This window comes from Diorhabda sublineata, chromosome 1 (assembly GCF_026230105.1).
Source record: "Diorhabda sublineata isolate icDioSubl1.1 chromosome 1, icDioSubl1.1, whole genome shotgun sequence".
Lineage (NCBI taxonomy): Eukaryota > Metazoa > Arthropoda > Insecta > Coleoptera > Chrysomelidae > Diorhabda > Diorhabda sublineata.
Genome location: NC_079474.1, coordinates 42570183 through 42585198, shown reverse-complemented (window position 1 = coordinate 42585198; position 15016 = coordinate 42570183). Strand labels below are relative to the sequence as shown.

General features: G+C 34.4%; 1 protein-coding gene across 4 annotated transcripts in view; it reads right to left on the bottom strand.

The window, feature by feature from the left end:
• The window catches only part of LOC130441193 (cell surface glycoprotein 1-like), a 162324-nt gene that overhangs the window by 3788 nt on the left and 143520 nt on the right, over positions 1-15016 (bottom strand). For all 4 annotated transcript variants that reach the window (XM_056774770.1, XM_056774763.1, XM_056774778.1 and 1 more), the window contains 2 exons: positions 5421-7601; positions 969-1031 (listed from right to left, as the gene is read on the bottom strand). In XM_056774770.1, the coding sequence (XP_056630748.1) occupies positions 969-1031; positions 5421-7601 (2244 nt within the window). The remainder of the gene's footprint in view (positions 1-968; positions 1032-5420; positions 7602-15016) is intronic.

Genomic DNA, 15016 nt, shown 5'->3' with positions numbered 1-15016 from the left:
TTTTTTATTTTGTAATAGTAGAGATGACAAAAACCAAAAGAATGGTTATGAAATATTTTATAGCTAAAGAACAGAAAAAGAACCAATAGAAAAATAATTTTTTTGTAACTGTATTAGATACCTAACCTAATTTTTTTTTCTGAGACGTTATAAAAATTAAATATATAGTTGTTATTATAACAGTTACTAAATTGAAGTGGATTTTGTAATGTTGCATTATTGATGGTATCTCTAACATATGTGTTTATTGCCTCTTGTTGTTGTATAGATGAAGTGAATTGATCACAACTTTTTACTGGCTAAGACAAAAGCAGATACTCTCTCCCCACTTTCGGTTAAGGCTTACCAAGGTCGAGTGCTAATAAAAACTTTAAAGATGGAAGATATTAAAAAACTGAGCCTACATTCCAGACGAGCATCGGGGATTTTTCGAAGAAATCTGTGACTGTCCAACTGATAACAGATCTCAAGAGATTACCAGCGATTTCGAGGTTGAAGAAATTAACGATCAACCATAAATCAGAAATACGGACTCAAATCTACATCTTTGATTTTTTCCCCGCTTTCAAACTCATTTAAGTAATTTTGCTATCTTTTTAATAAATTGTAAACATTGTCTTATAATAAAAATACCAGTTTTTACTTGAAATTTAATGGTTTTTATTACCTTGCATCACATTTTTCGAGCTATAAAACTAAGTAAAGTAGATATTTTGATGTAAACAGTATTTTTAGTTTTCTTTCTTGGACTTACGCCCGCCTCAAATGTGCTCTTAAGTATTCAGTTTCTATTGAGGCTTTCAGTACCTCCAGGAATGTAAAATTGAAATTACAAAAAAAAATATGAGAATCCAAAAATTTCAACGACAAATACTATGAGACGAGTTGGAACATTAGACTAACATAATAAAAGAATAACAAGATTGATTTTTTATTGGAAATAGAATTAATTAAAAAAAAGAACTCACCGAAGCAGTTACATTTTCAGTATCATTTTTTACTACTTCACTTGGAGTTTCTGCAGGAGGCACCTGAAAAATGCATTAACATTTTTTTTAATTGATTAATGTTAAATAACTGGAAATTTTATATGATTGAATGTGATCTTTTTGAAACATATAGATAATTTATATTTTGTTTTCTCCATGCTAGACGCAATATTAAAATCGAGCAACAATTAATTCAAATTGATCATGACTGTATTGTAGATGTATTGGAAAAGCACGGGAAGATCACATAGCACACATAAACAAATGATGTTTGTAACGTCGTAAGTTCCATTTTAAAACAAAAATATACATGCTGAAATTCATTAGACAAAAATCTATCACATTTTAAGCAACTAGCATTAATTTCCAAGCTTTGTTACAGTATAAAGTATTATTCCCTGTAATTGTGGAACAAATGAGAATCCCTCGGAGTGAAGTTTGGGTTTTACGGAGGATGGTAAGAGTTTTTTTGTCAGATGTACAGTGTGTGGTTAGTGGCGGATTTACGGATTCGCTGCCTGTAGGCTATTCATCTTTTGCTGCCTCTACTCTCTACCGACCTTTGAACTTCGATAACTTAGTTTACAATTATTTAAAATTACATTTTTTATCAAAAAAACGTCAACTTTATAATTTAAAATCTAAAGTCTAGAATATGGGATGGCATTAATTGGCAGAGATCTTCATCTTCCATTTCATACGCTCTCGGGTGTAGTGCTTTGGAGTTTCTCAGTATTTCACACTTCGAGTGTATGTGGATAGAGGTTTCGTCCTCTATGCAATAAAACTTGCACGCCGCATTCAGGTGTTTGTTGAGGCAACAGTACCCCGATAGAACTCCTGTTAGTATTCGTAGATTGTTTTTACTTAGGTTGATACATTCTGGAGATCTACACTGGTTATAGTTTCCCAGAAGAGTTTTTGCCTGTCTCAGCCCTTACAGGTTGTCCCAATAGTTGGTTTGACTCCTATCTACCTTCATTTCCAGTGTTTTTTCTATTGCTCTGTAGCTGACACCACAGAAGGGTCCCATGAAGGACTTGTTTGCCCCCGCTTAAGCGTGGTTACCAGCTATTCCATTTCCACTTGCTCCGGTGTGTCCCGGAATCCATTATAGGGTAATTTAATTTTTCTAGACAATCACAAACGAATTTGGACTTTATGATATTGGAGTTATAACTTCAATGGCTGCTTAACTATCGGTCAGAATGAAGATCTCAGTTTGCGATAGTTCCTACCTAGATTGAACCGAACACATTTTTCAATTGTATAAATTTCCGCTTGAAAAATGCTTGATGCGCTGCCCAGACTTTAAGAGTATTTGGTTCTGGGTCCGTACACTCTTATTCCAGTACCATCTACTGTTTTAGATCCATCCGTATACCATTTAATGGCATTTTTGTTCATTTCTTGTATGGTGTTTTGGTCCCACTTGCTTTTACACTTTATTATAGAGGTAAAGTTTTTCTTAAAGCTAAACTCTTTCGATGTGACGTCCTGAGGCATGTCCCAGGGTTGGTCATTATTTATGATTCCGTCTCTGAACATTCTAAGTGATGTTTTCTCTGCCTCGTTTTGAGGAACTATATGGAGAGTTGGGAGATAATATTGAGTTCAAAAGTTTGGGGGTGGTAGAGAGATGTTATAATTTAGAAGAAATGGCAATGGAGTGCTAAAAAACTGATACAAAAGTTGTAGGGCAAGCTAGTAATGACAATTACTTGACTCCAGGTACGAGATTTTGTGTAGCCTTCATGAGAATTAGAAAAACTTCCTTAGATGAACCTTTCCTGAATGAATGAGTAAAGCTAGTTGTTGCAATCGGAAAAATATCTAAAATGAATATTGAATAATATATCGACAGCATAATTTAATCATGAACAAATGTATTAATTTTTTTTCATCATAACTAAGATTGTAATATCATGTCTCAAATTATTTATTTTGATCTTCAATAAGTCTATGTTCGAATAATCACTATACAGTTGTTCCAAACATAGTATATAGGGTTAGACAAAAGTGAAACTGGAAATCTAATCAATAATATACTGTTTTTGATTATATATTCATTACACGTAAAGTATCTAGACAAATAGTCGAATTACTACAGAAACAGCATTTAGAAACTAATGGAAATATTTTAATTGGAGAGTGAGACTATCAAAAGTTTGTTGATATTCGTGTCCCTGGAATTTGATCGATAATTTCAATCAAACTGTACGTCAAAAGTAGAAAAAAAAACGTGTCAAATATTACAAGCAATAACCAGAATGGTATAGGCGCTTTCAAGATGTCAAAAGCTCGGGATCACTCAGCAAATAAACAACCGTTGAGGAAGTGAAAAAAGAAGAGATAGTTATGGCTTGAAATCGCTAATGTTGTAGGCATATCGACTGATTCAATGTTACGAAATTTTTTATAACGTTACAACTACGAAACATGATGAATTTTGGAAAAAATATTACTATACATGACATTACATTACTATCTCCGTATCTATATTTGCCAAACAAGGCTTCCATTTTCAAAATTAAAGGGTGCTTCAAGAGCCGTCTCACAGTGGAAAGTATAACTTAACAGAAAACCATCTACATGAGAACGTCAAGGAGAACCCCGACCTCCCAAACCACGTTCCAAGTCAGAGAGCATCGCTTCCTTGTGTGCCACCAAGGCACCAGGGCCAAATATCTTGGGGCCTTGATAATTGAAGATGATGACGTGTCAACGGAGATCAAGGCAGGAGTTGCTGCGGGGAGGAATCCAGAGAGCCTTCAAGTTTAGAGGAATCTCACAAAGGTCAAAGGTCAAAGCTCACAATTTACAAAACAATAATCCGTCCCGTTATCACATGCGAGACATGGACTTTGACGACGACAAGTGAGCGGATTTTGAACGTAAGATCGTAGAAAGATTTTTGGCCTTGTTTGCGAGAAGAGTGTGTGGTGGATCCGGAAGAATGCTGAGCTGAGACAGATCTATGGCTAACCAGATTTGGTGGCATTCATCTGAAGTGGCTGGGACACGTGGAGAGGATGCCTTCTGATCGATACTCGCCTAGACCGTTCCTAGAGAACGGCGACTAAGAGAAAGAGGAAGACAGCGTCTTCGCTGGTTGGAGGCGGACCTGATCCATCTAGGGGTTCGAAGTTGCTCAGGAAGGAAAGGATTGGCAGTCGATTGAGATGGTACTGGTTCTTAAGGGAGCGTGGAAGCAAGAAGAAGAAAATAAAAATTGTATGAGTAAAATGAGTGAAAATAGAAAGTAATTTTTGTAATGAAGATGGTTATGTTGGATAATGCCGTTTGGTTTTTTGATTTCGGATAAGCAGAACAGCCGTAATCTTGGTCAGCGTCAAGCACCTCTTTTACTTGATGTCTTCCTGTCGGTCTTCAAAAAATTTGTTAAATTATTATTAAAATATTATACAGAAACAATGAGTTTGATTATTTCAATGGTTTTTCCGTCAAATATTATCGAAAAATCCGTAAAAAAACAGCCGAGAAATTAGAGAACCTCCTTAAAGTACAATCTACATTTTGATCACTTTTAAATTATATAAAATAAATTATTTTTGACCACCGTTCGCTAGTCAATCCTGCTAAAAATTTTTTTTATTATTACGAGAAGTGTTTTGAGAATTGTAAGAAGCCCTGGTACAAGTGCAAAGTATCTAAATGCAGCAATTTCGAAACTGACAATCCTTCACTGTATGAATATTTTGAAAAGTTTCTCTTATTTTTGAACGAACTATATCTGATTCACTTTTGCTAATCCCTGTAGACAAGTTGATTATTTAACGATGTTAATTAACATATACTGAGAAAAAATCGAATGTTAAACAACCAACACAGATATTTTAACATCTACAATATAAAAATAGAGATTAGTTAGGAAAGGTGTTTAGGTATTAAATTCATTCAGGTAATGTTAGGTGAGGTTAGCACAATTCAAACAGGTTAAACACGATGTGGTATAGGTAGCAACTATTTTTTTTTCTTTTGGGCACATAAAGAAGTAATCTGAGTAGCAACTAGGTTAATCTAAGTCATCAACACAAGGTTTTGCTGGGGCAACAAAGATCCTTTCGTGACTTCCGATATCGACAACGGAAATAACGTCGCGAAAAATTACCCATCAATGGTAAGGATAAAGTAACGAAAGGCTCAAGACAAAAATGGGTAAATGAAGTTCCATGCAAAAGAAATTATAAATATAAGGATTATTGTTATCAATAAAGGTATTTTTTCAATGTAAACAAAACAAAATGCGAGACTTATCGATTTGAGGTTCCAGCAGATGAAGTATAGGTTGGAAAATTGCAACATTTACAATACAGATTAGTAAAAAGGAGATAATCGTCACAGGGAAACGGGTTATCTAAAAGGAAATCACGAAAAAATGCTTTGTTTCTGATTTCTAGGTAAAATCACCTGTTTAAGTTGTCCTTCTTTCAACATCTGTACGTCCTCATCGCTTGGAGAAGGTAATCCATTGGTGTTCCCGTTAGTGAGGACGGGATGGGGATAGGGGACAGATTCGCTAGGAGTCAGACAATCAGTAGCAATTGGTTCGGGTACTGAATCTACTGGAGGTAAAGACATGGGCTCGGCTAAATTATCAGAAACTGGTTCCGGAAGGGACGGCAGCGATTCTGTCGATATATCAGGCAAGGAATCAGCTGGATCAACTACACGGTCCAAGATAACAGACGATGGTGGAGGAAGATCGGTAGGGGAAGGTAAATCAATGGGAAAATCTTCTGATGCAGATTTTTCTTCGGAATCATCTACTTTACCACATGGTTTCAGTTCTTCTGAAGGTAAGCACTCTGAGGCAAGGAGAGTCTCGGATGATTCTTCTGAATATACTAAAGATAATTCAGAAGGTATGACTTCAGTGGGAGCTGCTGGTAATTCATTGGCAGATTTCTCAAATTTGTCTTCAGAATTGGCCTCGGAAATAACTGTAGATGGTAATTCAGTATTAGTGTTTTCAAATTCTTCTTCAGGCTTTACCAACTGTGAAGAATCATCTGAAATAACTTCCATTTCCGAACTATGTTTTTCAGCCTTATCTTGTAAGGAATCTTCAGCGTTGTTTTCAGATTTTGTCGGTTGTACTGACTCTTCAGTAGGTGGTATTGATTCTTCAGTAGCTTGTGAGGAGTCTTTATACAATTCGGAAGCAGATAATTTGATTGGCGTTGGTTTTTCGGAAGGTTTTTCATTGATTTCAGGAACTAAAATTTTCGAATTTTCAATCACATTTGGTGAAGGAGGTAAGTCTATACTTTGGGGTGGAAGACTACTTAAACTCTCGGCGGGATCAGTCTTATTCGATTGGGTAAGAGAAATTTCGGAAATCTCTGATGACATTGTTAATAGTTCAGACTTTGATTCTGTTTCAGACTTTTGTTGCGATTCTTCTCGAAGAGAAGCTTCGGAAGTTGTCTTTAGTGTTTCGGTTATTTGAGATCCCAATGCTGCATTCAACGAATTAGGAGGTTCCGAAGTTTCCTGCTCAGATGGATTTTCAATTAATTTTTCGGGTGAAAGACAAGTTTCGTTTAAAGGCTCCAATTCTGGGGGAGTTAAAAGTGACTTTTCGGAAATATTTTTCAATAAATTTGTTTCGGCGGGTTGAGGTTCTAAAGACGTTATAGATTCTACACTAGCTACCTTGGTTTCACAAAATACTGGTTCCGAAGTAACATCGATTTCGGAGCGTTTTGCTGCCTCGGATTCGAAAAGTTCAGGATCAGGAATAGATGCTAAAGATTCACTAGCTACCTTAATTTCCGAAACTGAAGAATCTGAAACTACCGTTGAAAGTTCAGCTACTTCAGCTTCGGAATTTGCAATTGGCTTTTCAATATCTGCTGCCGCAACTGGGGAATCTACAACATTTGTTTCTGGAATGATATCGGGTTTGGATTCAGATTCTTTAGCTACCTCATTTTCGGAAATAATTTCTGGAGAAATTTCGAGTTTCGGTTCGGATTCTTTAGGAACCGCAATATCAGTAACATTTTCTTGATCAGGATGTTTCAGATCTACATCTGAAACGGGGACGGGTTCTACTTCAGATTTAATTACTTCTGCAGAAGCTGTCTCTAATAAATCAATGTGTGCGGTTGTTAAAATGTCAGCTTTAGTGGATTCGGCAAATACCGTCACCGAGGAGGGTGGGTTAGAGGAGGGTAGGGGAGGAGGGAGCTCCTCGTTACGCACCTCTTTGATTTCCTCTACAAGTGGATTTGTGGGAGCGGGTTCCTCTTGTTCCTTGGGAGAGGGATCGGATTCAACTACGGGTTCAGGGACTTTAGGTGGTTCAGCATCTACTGGCTTTGGTTCCTCGGGTTTATGTTCTTCCACCTTAGGTTCTGATACCGGTTCCGTTTCAGGTTTATCTTTAACAGGTTCTGTCACCGTCGGTTCTTCTTTTTTTCTCTCCTCAGTAGCAGCAGCAGCAGCAGCATCGGATTTGGGTTCATCATTTGCGAGTTCTTCTTTTGAAGCCTCGCCGTTCAAAACTGGAGTCTCCTCGGGAGATTCAACTTTCTCTGTTTTTGGAGTTTCAGTGGATGGAGAAGTTGCGGTTTCATCGACATTCTGAAAAAAAATTGGAAGTTATTATAATATTTATTATGAAAATAACACAGTTACTAAATATGGGTAACAAAGCGTTAGATGTCATAACATTCTTTTAGACTTAGTGATGACATACGTACGCATCAATGTAGTAGTAAATTAGTTTTAACAACATGCTCTTATTTAAAATTAGATCAGTTTATGAAATATTTTAGATTTATATTGTCTTTGCGTGGATAAAACCGATTCGAATGTTTGTAAACATCATGGCCAAGAAATCTATTGATAGATGTTTGTTAGTTCATCTTAAATGTATATTTTTATTATTTGAGATATGCTTATGGAGACAATTTACAAAAAAGAGTTTGAAAAATCATTGTATATGGTACAATTTCTTCGAAATTCATAGTTCAAAACCGTTTGGTTAATGCAGCGATCGATAATTGAGTCCTTTCTAATTAGACGGTAAGCAAAAAATTTTTTTCAATGTGGAATATGTTTTAAATATTTTTTAATCAAAGAAATATTTATATAACATTATAAAAAATCTATTCAACAATCAAATTTCATTAAAAGCTACGTTTCCTCTTGTAGTCGACTAAATATCAAAATTTTATCGATGTATACAAATTACGTATTGTATTCAACGTCCAACTGTTGTGTCTGGTCACGTCAAATTAGAATTTATTATTAAATTTGGAAAGGTCAAGAATCGTAATCATGTCGAGTGGGTAATAAAATTCAATTGGTTTAAAAGATCGTTGAATTATGCGGGTTAAGCCGTAACGGAAACGTCTAAATTGTACAGGGGGTATTTACAAAAAGAATACACAAATGTCAATCGGTAGAATTATATTAAATAGGAAGAAGAATTAAGTTCGGACGATTTCCTAATTTCTGAAACGGATACAAAATAAATAATTGCTTAACAATATATCACCAAAGAATAAATGGAACCATTCATAGAAATGGATTATGTGGACAGTTACGACTATTTTTATAAAAACAAATCTTTTTCCATCTTCAATTGAATTATCCATTGAAGACAAAAGAAACCGCATGTCAGTAAGTAATATTTTAATCTTCCGTAAGTGGCAGTATCAGTGGAAACAACAAGACAGATAAATACATATACAGGATTTCTTCACAGGTAGAATTGAGGTAGAAATACAGACAGCTCAAATATTTAAATAATAAAATATAGCGTTTTAAGTTTTTTCTCCATGTTTTTTCTTATTTGTTTTATTGATTATGAACTTTCCCTTATCTTTGTTTATTCACATAAAATACTATCATTTCAACATATAAATAAATTATAACCAAAATATGATGAATAATTTTCCTTAAACCTTTGCATTTTTAATAGAATACTCGGGGCAACAGAATTATTCTATTTTTCCAACTTCCAACAGCATTGGGTCCAAGTATTTGAAAGGTCTATATTTCTATCTCGATTTTAATCGATTACTGTGGAACGGTTGACGGTCGAAAATTGGACCGGTTTGTCTTTGTTCCAAATAAGAACCAATGCTGACACGTATAAAGGCGCCTAAATTCTGACGAAGTTGTATCCCTGAGAAGTGACAGGGCCTCAAATTTTGGCCCAAAATTTCGAAAGATACTTATTTTTTAAAACTTTAAATTGAAAATACCAAATTAGGAGTCTAATAAAGACATCAAGTAATGATAAGTTGAAGGCATTCAGGGTTTTTGATTTGTGAGTCGATTTGAATAATTTCATTTTTCCATTTATTTAAAAAATATACAACAATTTAATTACTTGGTAAACTAAATTGCTTGTCAATTGTGATGTAAAAATGAATAGCCAACTCTCGATTTTTCTCTAACTTTTTAAATAACATTGTTGAAAAAATCACAAAAGTAAAAAAACTTCTGTGATATTTCAAGGTTCGGTCACCCCAGAATGGTTAGATCCCCTTTTACTACCCATTATTTAATGTCTCATACAGTATACCAAATTTGGTATTTTTAATTCAAGGATTACAAAGATTTTCTTTCAAAATTTTTGGCCATACTTCAAGGCACCACATCTCGTCCGGCACGCAATTTGCACGCCTCTGCTCTGTGTCGGTTCTTGTAAGGGACACACTGTATATGTAGGGTGATCAAAACACAGTGAATGCTTTTATCACAATATAAAATTTGCAGCTCTTGATTAGCAATGCACTCCCAACGTTGAATCCACGACTGCAAGCATTTTTAGTCCTTTAGGACTTTCGTCTGCTGGGTTAGCTATCCCATGTTTCCTTTCTTGCAAATTTTTTATGGTTAGAAAGAGTCTGTGGTATAATGGTGTAAAGCCTGGTGAATAAGGCGAATCAAAAGCGAATTGTGAAATGAAGAAGTAAAAAGCTGTTGTCTTTCTCCACAAATCTTTTCGTAAATGTTTCAGTATTCCCTTATAAGATTCGGTGTTTAAAGTTGAATGCGTTATAGTCTATTAATCGGAAATAAAAAAGCATGACCTTGACTATTAACTTTGAATGATTTTTAGGATCATTGGTTTTCGACTAAAGCGTATATAATAGCAAAAACTAACACGCTGGAACGGTTTCGATCTAGTTGAAATAGCAACTTTAGTATCTGCTGTATTTTTTATCATATATTTTAGGATATTGAAACAGTAATGGAATCGGAATCAAAGATACAAATGCCTCTTATAAAATGTCATCGCCTAATTTCCTAGAGAAACACCGAAAAAAGTAAAGTTAATGAACTTGGTTCGGTAGAAAAATTAATAACAACTTCTAATAATTACGGAGTTCATACTCTCAGTGATTTCCCAAACGACGAGGATTGTATTGCATTTCTCTGGATAACTTGATACACACCGTCCTTTTTAGGGATCAAAAGGAGCATAAGAAGAACGCAATGATTTCGATATCCTTCGGAGTCGTCAGTAGTATCTGAATCTCGTACTTAGGATGAGGGGACAAAAAATCCGTACATTTTTAGACAGCATAGCAAGTAAAGTGGACGTTGACTGAAAATGTTATTAATTGTTTATCGTAATTTGGTAGTTGTCAAATGTCCCAAGTATAAACATTACGTCTCTGTTAGAAGTTTAGTTTGAAGTATGGAAAATCTAAAAGAAAACGAACGACGTAAAATCAAGGTCTGAAGAAATCGTTTACGGTTAATTTGTAAGAATGGAAATAGCGACGAAACGAAAAATTTACGATATCTGTCGGCATGTTGACACAGGTATTTCGATTGAAAGAAACTTAAAATCAGGCATAACAGCAAAAAAAATGGCCAAAAAAGAAGAGAGCAGATTTGATGATGGTTCTTCAGCCTACATTTGTCCTTCTAGAAGTTCTGTAACCGCCAAAATATTTGAAAAAAGTGTGTTGATTCAGATTAATGCAGTTCATAAAGAAAAAGCATCCTGAAGGAAATTTGATGGTTTGGCTAGATATGGCATGCAAATGACGTAGAAGATTTTGCTGGAATGTACCTAATTTGCATCCACTAAGGACAATTGCACGATTTTGGCGAAATTTGAAACGAAACGTATATTCTGAAGTTTGGAAACAATAAAAAGAAATGATTTTAAACAAACTCAAGCAAACGCCATTATAAGTATTTCATAATTTAGAAACAAAAATTAGAAAAGCCTTAGTTACTATAACAAATCGAATAGGTCAATTATTACGCTGTTAATTAAAATAATAATATTTCTAATTAGAATACACTCGATATAAAGTATAGTAAATAAATCATCTTCCTTTGGTAACAGTAATTCTCACTTAGCAACTAACTAAATATAATTGATTTTTTTTTTCTGTTAACTTCTACTAAACTTATCACCAGATGGCATTTCCGGTAGAACGGTTTCAGTTTAAGTTGGTCTAAAAATAGATTCAATGTATTTGAAACATCAATGGTATCTAAATTGTCTATGTCCGCTTCGATTATAAATAAAATGCAACGCAGAATATTATTAAAATGATTCATTTATAGATAGAGGAAGGTATTTAAATGAAAACATCGCAATTAAATTTACCAAGTACCGGATAATGATTGCGCTTTTTGGAATTTATACAAACGTTTATTGGTCATTGTTCTATGAAATTGGCTCAAACTATTTGGTTAAAAATTAAAGCTATAAGGAATTACGTTTGATAGGAGTAAACTGAATAGGTTTCGAATTTTGTGGAAATGAGAAAAATCGGACAAAAGCGTAGATACTAAGAGCTAGTAATAAATCAAATATTTTTATTTCAAATTAAAATGCAAAAAATAATTAATGAAGGATTGTAAATGTACATACTCTTCCTATAACACGCCTAAAGGTAATAAAGGTATGCAATAAATGGATTCATAGTTCCTAACAGTGTTGTGGGCGGTCAAAGGCAGTTGAACACATAGGCGCAATAAATAGGTGGATTCACGACAAAAATTATTCATAAATTTCAATTGAATAGCTATTTTATGAAACGAGATCAATTTGAAGGCTCTTTATACTCTAACTACAGTCCAGTATAAAGCGAAAGAAACCAAGAGATTTGTGTACGTGTATAAAAGTAATTATTTCTCATAAATTCGCTAGTAGATAAAAAACTTATTACATTTTGATATTGATATCATATTATTCAATAAATTTTGCAACTAACAACAACATCCAAATTTAAGGTATATTCGAATGGTTAATATTTTTCAGATAACGTGGGAGGTCGTGTGGAAGCATTATTTGTCTGCATCAATTTACTCGTATGCACATAAATAACAATGTGAAGGTCCGATTTCATAAATACAGATAAAAAAGCGCAGCATATACAAATACCAGGCTCCTATTCATTGTTGGAAAATCTTCGACCACCGAGCTATTTTTTCAAGTTTCGGAACAGAAAATAATCCGATGGGGTTAAATCTGGCGAATAGAATGAATGAGGTAGCAATTCAAACTTTAATTCGTTAATTTCGGCAATTGGAATAAAGTTCACATATATACTCGCCGTTGATAGTTATTCTTTTTTCAAGATAGTCAATGATAATTATCCCACACGCATACCAAACATACGACGCCATGAATATGACCATGAGATGACGCACATCTTTCTCATGTCCAAATTTTCAGTTAATATGCGATGTACCGCACTTTTTCTATTACTACGCCTGCTAGCACTAATATGCCTGTTAGTTAACGTACTTCCAGTCGACGATCATCCAGTACAGCTTTATGGATTTTATTCAACATTTCCGGAGTCGTCACCTCATTTGGTCAACTTCTACGATTCTTCGCAGATTATACGGCCTCGTTTAAACTCTGATACCCAATATTTTATTGTTGATAACGAAGGAGCAGTCTCACCCAGATGAGAATCTAGTACACTTTTTATATTGATTGGGCTAAGGCCTTTTAAATAAAAGTATTGTATTACATAACGATGACCAATTTTTCTATGGTTACAAATTCACTGAAAACGTTCACTATTGTCGGCTGCCAAACAAATACTAAACAACGTATTTTTCAAGCAACTACTGCCATCTCTAGGTCAGGCAAGGCGCTTCTGGGGCATAGTAGGCATTTTAAAAATTGCAGTACATCGCATATTAACTGAAAATTTTGACACGAGAAAGCTGTGCGCAAGATGGGTGCCGGGTATGCTCACAATAGAACAAAAACAGCGTCGTGAAAAAGTTTTCATCGAGTGTTTGGCAATGTTTCACAGAAAGAAAGCCGAATTTTTGCATCAGAACAATCAAAACAGTGGACTGAAAAGGGGAAACCGGCTCCAAAGATGGCAAAGACCGTTCCATCTGCAAGCAAGGATCATGGCGTTGGTTTTTTAGGATGGGCGTGGGATAATTTTCGAGTATTATGCGAACTTATTGCAACGTATAAGCGAAGAAATCAAGCAAAAGCGGATGCATTTGACTAAGAAGAAAGTGTTATTTCATCAAGACAATGCACTATCTCACACGTCCGTTATTGCAGTAACCGAAATTATCGAATTAAAGTTTGAATTGCTATCTCATACACCCTATTCGCCAGATTTAGCTCTCTCGGATTATTTTCTGTTCGCAGACTTGAAAAAATGGCTCGGTGGTCAAATATTTTCCAACGATGGACCGGTGATGTCGGCAGTTAACGGCTATTTTGAAGACGATTCTTATTATAAAAAGGATATCGAACTTATTGAACATCGCTGGGAAAAGTGTGCACAGTTAAAACGAGATTACGTTGAAAAATAAATATATTTTTTTCCACAATTTTTATGTTGGCCCAAGTACTTCTGGGACCATCCTTGTATACGATATCTTTAGTATCTTTTACAGAGTTATTAAAGAAGAAAAATGTGGCGAGTTTCAAACAGCACGTAATGTTCCAGGAAAATCGAAATTTCAACTAGATAATCATTTCAAAGAAAGAATTCGAAAGAAAGTACATGCATTATACTTTAGAAAAGAGTTTTCGACAGTAGAAATAGTTCTTGCCACTTTTCAAAGAAATAGGTTTTCGCTACAAAAATTTTAATAAAAAGAAATGATATTGTAGCATGGAGACTCTCTCAATACTATAAAAGAAATGAGAAACCAAAAAAATAAATATATTTTATTTAGATGAAACATGGATCAAGAAGAGCCATACATCAAATACATTTTGGCAAGATGGAACTGTTACAAGTCTAAGACAGGCTCTTCCAAATAATGCATCTACTGGAAAGGGGGCACATACTGATAATAATACACATCCGAGGTTCAAACAATTTTATTAAACGTAGTTTATCGACTTTGAAATCTTCCGGTGACTCCCATGAGGACATGAATGCTGATGTCTTTAAAGAACGGTACGAAGAAATGATACAATTTTCTTCCTCAGATTGTATAATAGTAATGGATAATGCAAGTTATCATTTTAAAAGAAATTTCCCACAACCAAGTGGTTAAAAAAACATTTACAGAATTGAGTAAATTCAAAGAACATTAAGTTCCATACTGGTTTTGGGAGAGAACTGTATTCTTTGTGTTCCGTTTATAAAGAGAAATGTTTGGAAGTTAGATGGAAGTTTTAGGTGAAAACACAAGTGTACGCCCGATATATTCATTATAAATTTCTTTAATTTCTTATTTCTTAGACCTTCTGATTTATTAATGCATCTAAATATTAACAAGAACATTTAGAAGCATTAATGTATTCATTATATTTATACAAATGTTATTTCATACGAAAATACTCGAGGTATAATTTGAAAAAATATTTCAACTGTCTAATAAAAGATACATTCAGAACAGTTTAAGAATATTCGACAATAACGTAATTATATAGACAAAGAACAAGTTACAGGGGACAAAAATAATCTACTGAACAACCTACATAACCTTGTTATAGTATATGAAAAATGTCATTAGAAAAGATATCTCTCAATCAAAAAGAAAACGTACTATCAATAGTATTGAAATTTTGCTCA